This window comes from Numenius arquata, chromosome 2 (assembly GCF_964106895.1).
Source record: "Numenius arquata chromosome 2, bNumArq3.hap1.1, whole genome shotgun sequence".
NCBI classification, from domain to species: Eukaryota; Metazoa; Chordata; class Aves; order Charadriiformes; family Scolopacidae; genus Numenius; species Numenius arquata.
In genome coordinates, this window is record NC_133577.1 from 82,060,985 (window position 1) to 82,074,016 (window position 13,032).

Here is a 13,032-nt window from a genome sequence, read left to right on the forward strand (position 1 = left end):
CTAAGTCAACGACCACATTTGCATGAGTATCTGTCTTTACTTTTTAAACTCATTGTGAGAAACGCTTCATCTCTATGCCTTGTTCTCCCGTTAGCGGTACTGGCAGAAGGCGAGACTTCACTGAAGTTGGCATTCATACTTCCATAAAAGTGAGACGAGAGTTGGCTCTAGAGTGTGAATAATTGCCTCTCTGTAACTTAGTTACTGAAAAAAAATCCCGTTTACCTGGGAGGAATCCACTGAAAGAGAAATGTTTGACCCGCGAGCCCTTGTGATTTCATCTCCACCAGATCAGTCAACCCCATGAGGCAACCCCTGCCACCTTTCCTCCCAACCTACTCTGATTTTACTTGGCATAAAATTTCCCTTCACTCCTAGATTTTACATCAGTTCATCTTCTGGTTTTGACTCTGTGGGGCGTGGTACCTCTTGGAGCTCTTAAAACGCTGAATCGAGTGAACGACTTCCCATGTGTTTCATTTTTTTTCCTTCTATCTTGCACCTAATTGCTGTGTTTATCAGCACTGGTACTTCACACAGATATGGCAGGTTTTTATCCCGTTAATTGCTGCGAGTGAAACTGAGGAGTCATTTTTGGTTGTGCAACCCAGGAGCCTGAGGAAAACTCCTGCCATCTTGTTGTCAGGCTACCTCTGCCCCAAAAATGGCTTTTCAACATCAGAACTGCATTAATAAAATGTTTATTTAGCACCTTTCAGGTTGAAGGATCCAAAAGCACTTTACAATTAACTACACACACATCACTGAAATGCATCCAAACAGAACATCAACAGACGACTCACTGCATAAATTTCAAAAAGAACGGACTTTTGACCAGCCGCTTGGCCAGAAAGCAAAGTAGAAGCTCCGATGACCTGCAGCAAAGAGGATTCTGATTTTCGTTTGGTTTTTGAAGGTCTCATCTGAGAAACCTACATGGTAAAGCTGCGTTCAACCCAATTTAGCCACCTCAGACAACTGAAGATTTGCATCAACCCTGCCAAGATTAGAATCCGTGGTGCCAGGGAGTCTGGCCTAATCCTAACCCGACATTTAAGATGACTAAGGCATCACCTCAAGGTACAGGACATACATACCCAGTAAGTTCAAGTTGCAAGTATATAGTAACACAGTGCTGGTTTTTAATCCAGAATTCAGATGTTTATACATAAACATCCCGCCCCTACAGTATGCCTCTTCACGAGCACCAGGCATTAATTTACACTCCTGTAACTTTTCCAGCTTTGGGAGGAGGGGGGAAGGGGAAACACGACCTTCTGAGCTTTAGTAGGTAGAATAAGCTTTGTGGGGAAATAGTAGAAGGCACTTGGCACGACTGAACAAAGCACCTGGAAACTCTCTAACGGGAATGATCCTCATTCCCTGGGAGGACAGAGATACCTGCAATCTTTCCAGCTGTAATGTTGACAGTTCGTAAGAAGTATATAGGCCAAATAAATTCTCAGCAACGTCTCCTTTTCTACAGAAGTACTCTCAAATGCTGGAAATGTCTCATGGACACACACAGCCCCGTTCCTCCCTGTCGCGACTCCACAGAAGAACTTGGGCACAAATGTGGCTTTGTTACTCCCTAAATGCATCTCCTGACTGTAACGTTGATTACGTTTTTCACTTCAGCAAAGAAACATTATAAGGCTATTTTTATACAATTGGAAAGCACTTAATACAAAGTTACATGAATACACTGCATCATACGGCCTATCTGTGGAGAAAATACTGAAATACTACCATAGGGCTGTTCAATACTAGTTTTGTCTTTCAACTTTTTATCTTAATACTAGAAAATATATAAATCATTTACATGACATTATGCAAAAGAAGGCACAGCCGGTTATAGTTTACACAAGCACAGTGCATAATATGCAGAAAAAGGGATTAAAAAGAAGCTTCACATCCTTATTAGATACATTGTTGCAATCCATTAAGAAAAGTACTTCATCAACAACAGAAGTGTTCAACACTTGAGAGCTATGATATAAAAAAATTATAATTCATTTAATGCAAAACAGATTTATATATACTTTTATATATAAACACTGTTTAAAAATGCTAACATAATAAAAGTAGATTATCCATGTAATGAAAAGTGCAAACCAAAGTAATAGAGGGTTTCACAATGTCCTTCTCATGACACAGGAAAAACTAGACCATAGGAATGAAGTGTTAAATCCACCAATAAGTCCTTGGCGCGATGAGGCGTCATCAGGATTTCTGAGCATTTGGAGAAAGCAGTACTGGAGAAGAGGCTCCATCCAGACTGGGGAGCGGCACTGGTATGTGACCATTTAGCAGAGTTGGAAACTGTTAAGAAGCCAAAAGGTAAAAATTACTCTTTATCTCCAAACATTCAGCCCAGAAGCGCATGCATTTAGCATTAGCAACCGACTCCAGATGGTTTCAAGGCTTGTCATTCCTGTACAGGAAGATACATCCCAAATGCCTGCCTCAGCCATTAGGAATGTAAAATAGAGGATGAAACCCGAATAATTTGGAAACCTATGGGGATGTGTAAATCTATTATTGGCTGTATTTTATATAAAAAGTTCACATAACAATACATCTATCATCACCCTGGGAAAATGAATACTCTAGAGCCGTGTTTTCCATCCATTCTGCTTCCAAAAATATTTTTCAGTCTACAAAATATTAATTAAAACCCGTGCTTTTCATCTGCCCTTCAGAAAAGCTAAACAGGAAAGAGCTTTGCAAAAGTGAAAGTCGAGATGCCGTTTTAGGGCAGAAAAAGTACAATTGGGAATACAAAACTGGGGAAAGTTACTCTCAAGTAATTACAGTTTCTCTCTGTATTCACTAAGAAAGCATAAACCAGGTACACGCGATCGCTCAGCGTGCGAAGCAGAATACGGTGTAATTTAGTAGTAAGCTTCTACTTCTGAAATACCATGCAAAAAAATACCAATTCGATACATAAGCCCTGTATTCCTAGCTCATGACAGCATCTCGACTAACTTCCCTGCAGTGACGTGTATTGACTAGTTCTCTCACGTCTGACCTGAGGAGCAGCAAGGCAAGTAGGTGGAATAAACTTGCTGCAGCATGAGGCAGGAGTTATCCCAGTGGCAGATACTGATCTGGCCTCCAGGCCCGGCTCCATGAGCTCCGTGCTGGGTTTCTGTTGGCTTGAGAGAGACGGAGCTGAATAACAGAGCTCCCGACTTCAAGTGTACGGTGTATTTTTATCCCGTATCAGATCAGTCCTTCAACAGCCAACTGTGGTGTCATCAACCTCCCCACGTGCGTATAATCTGCTTGTAACTGGATTACTCTTCCACGAAGATGTTAGTTAATGATATCTGTCTTCCAATGTTCAGTTGAAAATCACGCCGAGCTGCTGGGGGCTGGCACAACGCTCCTGCTGCGGCCGGGACTGGCTGATGCCTCTTTTATAACCCAACCAGACCTCAGGAAATGTTTCCACCGCTTCTGCCAAGATTCATTAAAGCACGGAACCTGATTACAAGCTCTTGCTTTTCTAGTCTAGGTTTCTGAAGCGAGACATGTAAATTACAAAGCGTTCCATGTGATTTCTAAAGCGAACAAAGAGAGGGTTGTGTGATCCTTGGTGTCTGTGGAGGCGGTCGGCATCCTGGCACTAGGGCCCGAGATGCAAACAATGCTCATGTCACGAGTTCATCTTTGCCCTGGTCTCCAGCCCAACCCAGCTCTCGTTCTTCTTCCTGTTGTCTCTGTAGCCCCTGGGGCCGGGACGATGCTCTTTATTCATACGCCCCCATTACAGTGGGGATCTGGGACTTAACTACACCCTCTCAGTGCTATTCTCTCTACAGCAGTAACCAAAAAAATACACTGAATTTAGTTAGCACTTAATTCAAGCTAACTTGGTAGTCCTTAAGTTCGGCTGCATTCTTTTGAATTAACCAATTCTGTGCAAGTCTCTTGCTCTTCCAGTTATGTGGTAATTTCAAACTAGTGATGAAACAGCAAAATAAGTTTAATTATACAGCAGCGTGGCTTCAAAGGGAAGACCTTCCAGGTAGGTTAATACATCAAGGTAAATTGTGTGAAAGGTGACTGCAGATTTCAGTGATGCTTTAGTGGGCTGTACGGGTGTACAGGCAAAGGCATATGTGAGTTGCTGTCACCTCGTAAGCATCGAAGTGGAGGTTTTTACCAGTTAATCAGCATCTACATGCTCGATGAAGGGAGTATGTATGTAGTTGTGTCCAGCAGTGCCAGAACAGCACTCACCTCTGTGCCTGGGAAGATCAGGGAACAGATCTTCCTAGAAGCTATGCTAAGGCACGTGGAGGACAGGTAGGTGATTTGAGACAGCCAACACGGCTTCACCCAGGGCAAGTCCTGCCTGACCAGCCTCGTGGCCTTCTATGATGGAGTGACTACTACATCCATGGACAAGGGAAGAGCTATGGAGGTCGTCTATCCGGACTTCTCAACGGCCTTTGATACAGCCCCCCACAACATCCTTCTCTCTAAATTGGAGAGGTGTGGACTTGATGGGTGGACTGTTTGGTGGATAAGAAATTGGTTGGATGGTTGAGGGTAGTGGTCAACGGCTCAATGTCCAGAAGAACATCCTATGATTCTATGAACAAATTCCTGGTTTGTTAATGGAGAGACCATACTTTCCCATAGGCTTGTCTGGGGCTTAGTTGGACTGTGGCTGTGGATAGATCCCATCCTGGTCCTTGTACTTATACAAATACTAGTACTAAAGAACTGTAGGCAGTGCCAAGCATCGTGCTGTTGTGAAAAGCGGCACACACCTGAAAGAAAAACAAATGTAGGAGCCTGATCTCTCCCCCATGCAATCCAACAGGAAAGGGTGCCGAGGCAGGCAGGCAGCTGCAGAGCTGCTGATGGGATTGAGACTGTTTCAACAATGACCAAATGTTCTTCTGACTCCCACTGCGAAGGACCAGGTGAAAGCAAAAGCAACTAGTGAAGCAGCTCCAGCTCCTTCCTCCATTCCCTGACCAGCTGCATGGAGCGTGGGCTGGCTTGTGCGGGCAGCCCGGGGAGAGCTCTGCCCCGACGCCTATGCAGGATGTCCCAGCAGTTCTCCATGGGGTTGACCAGGCTTCAGCTGTGGCTGTCGTTTCCTATTTGGCTGTTAAAATAAAGCTTTACGCTCTACAGACTTGTCATTGTGGCCTTTGCCTGAATGAGACATCATAATTTATAGAAGGCAGTCTGGGTTTCCCAGAGGGGACAGAGCCAAGGCCACTCTTCACGTTCCCGCAGGGGGTGGCCAGCATATGTCCGTCCAAGCTCATTCCAGGCCATGGGGCAGACACTTCCCTCTTAAATGTCTTAAAAAGTCTGGCTGCTTTTAACCACATATACAAAACTAAGACCCAATAGGGAGAAATTGATTTATCTGCAACACAGATAAAGAGCCCTAGGGGCCCTATGCTCAGCTGTCTCACTGGAGGTAGAAGGACTTACTACCCCAGCGAGGACCGTGCTTGGAGTTGGGCAGTCAGTCTCCCTGAAGGTTCAGAGACCAACACAAGGGTCCCAGTCTAGCAGCAGCCCCCTCCTGTGTTAGTGCCCACAGCAGTCAGGGAGTTAATTCCAAGGGTGTCCCTGCATTCTTCAGCTGCTCAGATGGCCATCAGCTTTTTGTGCTTCTTGCCCATCAGCTGAAGAGCATAATTTCTTCTGTGACTTACTGAATCAGCTGTTTCACAGCAGCTACAGCTGGAGCTGCTAATACCATCCCCACCGTCCTCTTCCTAAGCCTCCAGTGAATGCCGCAGCCAAGTGCTGTGGCCATTGCAGTTTACTTAATAACTTTTCTATTTACCACATCTCTATAAAACTTTGAGACTTTTACTCTCCCAGTACCCACAAGAGAGAGGGGACAATGCTGCCTTTCTCCTGTTACATACGGAGACGCCATGCTCAGAGGTATGAAGTAACTTGGTTGAGGACACACGGATAATTTGCAGGAGAACTGGAAATGGAGCCTCCAGGTTCAGAGTGCCCTTATCGTAAATACAACTATCCCCGTCTTTCTGCGTGAGAAGTAGCTCATTAAGACAGAAGGATAAACCTACACCCACCTTACTGCATGTGACCCAAACTGGTCTTGGTTTTCCAAGAGTCCGTGTTCCACCACCCTCCTGGCTGGTCCCTGACTGGTCTGCACTCCTTTCCTGAAGCTCTGAGAGCTCAGTTACCTGCTCTTACTGGGGTCTAGCATTTTATTTCTGTTTCCTTCCCGCACTACGTATATGCTTGCTGCAGCAGACACTGCCCTGTAGTTTCTGATTGTGCCACCAAGGGTTTAAAGAAGGTACAAGCAGGCCTCCCTTTAAAAGTGCCCGTTAACTCCTGTATTTTCTTGAATTATTTGAAAAGCTCCAGATCGATGTGAGGAGATGCTCCCCTCATGTCTCTTCCACATGTGTGCTTTCAGAAATGAAACTGTGCATTGGAAAGACCTACCTGGAACAGAGTGTTTGGTCCCTGCAGCCTGGCAGGACTCAGAGGAGCAACAGGACTGAGGCTGCTCCAGAAATGAATGCTAGACAGCAGCGGGCTTGGGGTCAGCAATAATCCATTCGGGGTCTGCAAGACAGAAAAAAACCACCCCATGATGCATGCCTCGGCAGTTACAGCTCCATGCAGTAGTCACAACCCCTAAAGTTCACCTACTGGCTCTTTTTCCTAGTGAATTCAGACATACAGCACGCCCAGCATACCCGCTGGCAGCAGCTGCCCCTCCAGCCCTGCATCCTGTCTCCGCAGCGGTCCGTGCTGGATACCTGCACATTTAATACTCCTTCACATGCAAACTGATTTCATTCCTATTGTGATTTGTTTAAGGAGAAGTGCAGCTATTGTTTCTTTGAACCACGCTCCTGAGACTGTATAAAATACCATGCGTGTCCCAATGTCTGTAAACGCAGCCTACTCTCCTTCAGAATATTCTTTTTTTTACCTTTTGAACTGATTTTTTGCTTGAACTGATTGCAGCTTTTGTAGCGTTAATGCGATTGCGTGTGGAGCCAAAAGAGCCACTTCTGGCCCCTGAAGTTTACTGCTCTGATGGCGCCTGTTCCAAATGGAAGAAGACTGGAGAAACTGGCGGCACACAGGCTGCTGCAGCAAGAGGCAGGTGTACGGGTGGGGTGCCCGGAGGGACGGCAGAGAGCACAGCTAATTGTTTGAAAAGAATAAAAATGGCAAGAACTAAGAATCCAAGGCTTTTTCCAACTTGGAGGTGACTCCCCCCAGTGCCACGGAGCACAAGGATTGCTGGGAATGCTCTCAGCACTTCTAAAGCACAACTGGAGGGGAGGTAGAGTTAAAGCACATGCAAATCTCCATTCAAAGGAACAATCACATGAATTATTCTTTTATCTTTCCAAAAAAGAACATGAAAGTGATGTGACAGTTTTGAACAAAGTATTTGGCATAATGAGTTAATCTCACCAGTAATCTTGATGCCAATTATCAAAATAAGTCCTATTTAGCAAAGCACTTAATGGAATTTGAGTGCACGCTTAGCAAGTAGGTATGTGTTCCACTGCGTAGGACACGGGCCTCGGTGCTCTGCTGAACTGGGGCATCAGTTTGTCCAGAGTTCAAAATACGTAAGGAGAAGATCGAAGATGGAAGGTAAGGAGTATGTCGCCCTGGTAACCAGCACGTCATGCATTCTGGTACCCGCCACCTTCCCACCAGGCCAGAAATATAAACTCCCACATATGGCAATTGCAACCAGGGGTCTCGCTTAACAACTGCTGACACCACGGGCTGTCACATCCTGGTGCCAGGACTCTGCGGTAAGCTCAGAAAGGCAGGTACTACAGGCCATGTGGATTTTTGAATAAGAGGGACATCTTATTTGCAAAGCAGTGCCTGAGGCATCAGCTGTGGTGTTTGAGGTTCTGTGCAGTCGCACAGGAATACAGACCTGCTCTGACTTGCTTGCTCTGGAGGTCACAACGGGGTCAAACAATTAGTTTAACACCAGCAGAAGAGATGGGAGAGACAAGGAGCAGCAAACATTACGGTCCTCCCAGTGATTCTGTCCCAAGGTGTCTGAAAGGCTGCTTAATACAAAGAGCTTGGCTGCTCTTGAAGGGGATGGTTTCTCAAAGGAATCTCAAAAGAAGTGAGGTTCATGAAGAAAAGCAAAGGGAAAGGACGCTGCCATCTCCCTTGTGCTGAAGGTGATGGATCAGAAAACCCAAACCCCATGGAAGAAACCACAGTTATGTCCCAAGGAGTAATAAACATGTGGTATTGCTGGGAAAGCGGTAAAACAGCAGGTATGGTGGTCACAGGAGTACCAATGAGGTCAGGGTTTGTATATACTTGGATGATGACAAAAGGGACAAAGCGGGTGGAGGCCTGGCGAGGAGAGAACTTCCGTCTTGATCTCATCAACTGACAGCTCTTGTCAAGATATCTGAGAACAAATACCTGACAAGCAGGCACTTGTGAATGGCTCCTTCACAAACACCCTCTCCCCGAGACCATGGTGCTTTCAGGAGGCAGGAAAACAGCAGTACCAGTGAGAGCACCTTCCAGCCACATTACAAGCTGATGCTCCACAGGCAGGCAGCCATTTATGGGGATTTACGAGACTGACAAAGAACACACCGAATTAGGTCAGGATAAATACTCAGAGATCTACTTACAGAAGAGCCTACTAACCTTAAACCAAAGATGTAAGCAGCCAGACCCAACAACATTCAGCTAAGGACACAGTATTGTGCCAACTGTACTAAGAGCTCCAATGAGCTATGCCTCGGTTCTTTATTTTTTCTTTAAGAAGGTGCAGATATCCAGAACCAAAAATGCAGTTCTTGAGAGGGTCTTTTGAAAATAATGAAGAAAACTTGGAGGTGTTTATTCCTACCTAGATACAGCCAGAGCAAGTCTTCAGAGAGAGAGGAGATTTGAAACTGAGCTGTCCTCCATTCATCTCTGGAAGCATGTTAACATGCCTAACAACAGTGCTAAGCTAAAGCTCATGTCCTCTGATCATCAGAGCACTAATGTCTGCAAGTTCTGCCAGAGCCAAGAGCCGGCCAGAGCACGCCTCCAAATCTGTTAATATTTAATGCAAGAAGAGCAGAGGGCCTCCCAGGCTTGTTCTCGGTATCACCATCAGCCAAGCATCAAAACCACCAGAGGAAGCGTAAGTGTAAACAACACCACAGCACAGGCTATCCTTAAATTACACGCGGAAATTGATGTGTCACTTCATTTTCTGCCCTCATGCAGCTGTACATCTGGTATTAGATGTGGAACCCAGTGGGAAGTTCCTACTTAAAAAAGGTCATTATAATCTAAGCATAGGAACAGTTTAAACAGAAATAATTCATTGCACAGAGAGGATTATGTTAAGCAACGATGCTCATGGCTCCCGACTTCTCTGACAAAGAATGTGTGCAAGTACAATCCTTCTTGTCACTTCTAGCTGTCAGATAACGGACAAGTGCTGTCACACGTATGTTACTTCCCAGGTCATTAGGCACGTGCTGGAGCCTGGATGGTGTACGTGGATACAACACAGACCACGCACGTGCTGGCTGCAGGCACACTACTTTGACCATAAGGAAACAGCATGTTATAAACGTTACAAATGCTACGGTAGAGGCCTGAAGAAAAAGAGTGAGTCAAAAATATATATATCTACATTGGCCAAGGGAGAGTCAACAAAAATAACAAGCAGAAGTAATCCGTAAAAGAAGCAAGTACTGAACAAAATCCAAATACCTCTCTTTGAAGCTAACCAAATGGAAAGCTGACATTTCTCTACCAAAGTATGGTGCTGTATGCACCGACACCTTCAAACCCATTCTTCTGTTTTAAAATTGGTTGTGCTTATCATGTGGTATTCCTCATGACCAGCAGGTACAATCGAAAATCATCTGAAATACCCTCTCAGGCAGCAGGACCTTCTTCAAACCTGCATCACTCCTGGAGCAGCAACTGGTGCCTGACAATCCTGTTCTGCGCCCGCCCCACGGCAGCAGGTCTCTACCACTGGGATCTGATAAATCAGAGATCGTTTGAGATCTGATGCATGCTCCTCCTAGGATAAGGGGATGAACTGCCTAAATTATGGCTTTAGTTATTTTGGGTTGTGTTATTACAGTTATCTGAACACAGTTATATAGCTTTCATTATTTTATTCACTAGGTCAAGAGTTTAGGATGCAGGGTGCTTCTTATCCACACTAGAAATAGGAGGCTAAAAGAGTGGAAAAAAGCTATGTTGCTGTACAGCCAAAAGTTTAAATGAATGGACCCAGGAACAACCCTATACGGGCGCCATCTGCCTCTTGTGTGATAGAATCATCTGTAAAAAAACATTTGTAGTTAATGCATTAAGTTGAATAACAGTCATCCTGGCCTTGGCTCAGCATCCTGCTAAAGGAGGGCCACAATCATCTACCTAATTCACTTCCATGTCTCTTCTGGGCAGTAAGTACACCAGTTTATAGATGAATGAGAAAATTAAATGTTCAAAGAAATAATTACAAAATGAGGAAAGACATTTCTGTTCATACTGAGTTTTGGGGCAACAGTAGGTTAAAGTGAGCTTGTAATAACTCATGCTGTCATTGTGTCTGGTTGGCACCTGATATGATTTATTTGTCAGATTTGCTCCCTACGAGCAAAATACTTACTGTGGTTATACCACAGTTAGAGGTTATAAGAGTCTGTCAGTGCACCTCAATTTTGGTTTGCCACACTTCTGTTCCTACTGCCAAACATAACTTCACTTAAAGGCTTTACAATGTCAAAAATGACAGGTAACGGCCCACAAGATCCTCTTTCTCTGCGACACAACTTCGTATCTCGATGGCTTACAGGTGTGGCTTTGCACAAACTTGCTCTGCAGCCACCTAAAAAGCTCAGTAAGAGCAAGTGCTGTGCTAGAGGAGAGCACTTCTAGACACTCTCACCTCTGCCATGCCTTCGTGCCACGAAGGCACACGATGCTGCCTGTGGCCAACTCGAAGACACACCTGGCTGCACCATAGGCATTATCCACGCAAAACCTTTTCAAACAGGGAAGAGGTAAGGGATTCTGCATCCAATGCGACCCCTAGTCAGCCCGAAGTAAATAACAGCTTGTAACACACACCTTTGTATTTATTTATTTGTTGTTCGGTTTGTTTCATTCAATGCTAGTATTTGCATCAACTTTTATTTCAGGGCGGGGGGGAATGTTAGGGGGCGTTCTCCATTGGGATAATTTTACTCTTGGATTTTTTTGTCTAATTTTGCAGTGGTAGCGTAAGACAAAACTCACTAATGAACACACCAGGTCATTATTTATGTGATTTTCCTCTTCTCCTCTGAACTGCTAGATTTTTTTCATAGACTTGCTTGAAAATGAGAACTTAACCGTTGACATCACCACAAATATGTAATTAAAAAGAACCAATAACCTACTGGTTATTCAGTAGGTCTGTGCTGAAAGGAAGCTCTGGCAAATACTCTGTGGATCTGTAAAACTTTGGAAATCGAAACTGGCTTACGAGCTTTGTCTTAGAAACCACTTAATTTGTTCCATATTCAAAAACTAATGAAAAAGTCACACTGTTTGAATGGATACATCTAGAAGACAAATCTAACATGCCACAATTCACATCCACAAGTCATGACCTACAAAACCCTCCTGGTTTTCTCATTTGCTTTTTCCTGCTTGTTTTGTAGACCTGGAGGCTGGTTTGAACTGATAAGCAATTTACTCCTGTTAACTAACGGCTGCCCATCTTGTTATCCCTCCAGGCAGCCTGTGAACTGCGGTGGCTCTTCCCACACTCACGTAGGAACCCCAGCAGGAACCTACTTTCCACCCTTTGTTCAGATCTCTGCTATGTGTCCCTCTTCCCCAGATGTTTTCCATCAGATGATGACAAACCCATAGAGCTAACACTCGGAGACAATACCTGGCTACAGCAAGAGTACAGGAGGCAGGTGGGTCTTACCTGTGCAGTGAAGAAAGCTGGAGTCAGGGATCCCGAAGGAAGCGCGGGGCTGTTGAGGGCAATGGAACCGATGTCAGTGCTGGAGAGAACCATAGGTGGGGCGGAGATTTCCAAGCCTTTGGGTTTTTTAGCCTTTGGGGGAAGAGATGGAGATTTTGCCTTGGAGCCTGAGGAGAGGTTCAGAGGCTCAAGGGAATCTGAGTCGTGGCAACTGGACTCAAGGAAGAGGCTCCTGTGTTCTGTAGGGAGGGGTGAGGTGGGAGACAGAGACGGCGACCTGGAGGAAGACGACGATGGAGATGAAATGCTGGCACTGTTGGGTAGCATTAAGGAAGATATTTTAGCTGATACTGACGAGCTGAGAAAAGCAGAGGCAGCTGCTGTTTCGGAAGTGGAAGGCAACGACACCATGGGCCTCATAACTTGTTTGTCTGTTTTGTTTGTCACAAATCTTATAACAGTCCGAACTTCTTCCACTGGTGTGTTTCCTTCTGACTTCTCCTCCAGTTTTTCTGTTTTGATTGGCTTGTAAGGGTCTGGCTGGTTCTGCAGAGAGTTGATAGTGAAAGAGGAGTACAGGCCAGAGTGGATATATTCATTTCGGCTTGTGCTTTTCAGTGCTGACAAGCTGTGCTTGTGCTGATCCCTGCTCTCGGAAGGCATCTTACAGTCGCTGTCCTGCAGCAAAAGGCTCTCTCTGCTGATTTCTACAGCATGTGGATCCATTTTTAAAATCTCAGGAAAGGAGACAAACTTGTACACAAATTTTTGCCCGATCACTTTCTTGATGATGTTCTGCAAATACAAAAGCAGATGCTAAGAAGATCAGCATTTTAGAGGCACCAAATACAGCAAACAAAGGGCTTCACAAGGGTAGGGGGGCACAGCTCCCTCTTCCAGCTGAGCAGATCATTTCAATGGGGCTCCTAATGCTGCTCATCCTTGGCTCATTCCCATACCTCCGTTCAGTCAGGGGGACCACCCCCTGCTCCACATGGTGCCTAACAAAATCACCAGTACTAGGTCACAAAGACCTACTGGTG

At 45.1% G+C, this 13,032-nt stretch overlaps 1 protein-coding gene across 2 annotated transcripts in view; it reads right to left on the minus strand.

The window, feature by feature from the left end:
* Positions 1 to 684: 684 nt before the first annotated feature.
* ELK3 (ETS transcription factor ELK3) overlaps positions 685 to 13,032 on the minus strand; it is a 40,455-nt gene continuing 28,107 nt past the window's right edge. Inside the window, exons 3-6 of one of the 2 annotated variants that reach the window (XM_074168187.1) lie at positions 12,444 to 12,784; positions 11,990 to 12,224; positions 6,475 to 6,597; positions 693 to 2,322 (exon numbers count right to left, since the gene is read on the minus strand). In XM_074168187.1, coding sequence (XP_074024288.1) covers positions 2,224 to 2,322; positions 6,475 to 6,597; positions 11,990 to 12,224; positions 12,444 to 12,784 — 798 coding nt within the window. In that variant the 3' untranslated portion in view covers positions 693 to 2,223. Of the gene's footprint in view, positions 2,323 to 6,474; positions 6,598 to 11,989; positions 12,785 to 13,032 lie in introns of both variants that reach the window. The other variant, XM_074168186.1, reaches the window with a different exon arrangement.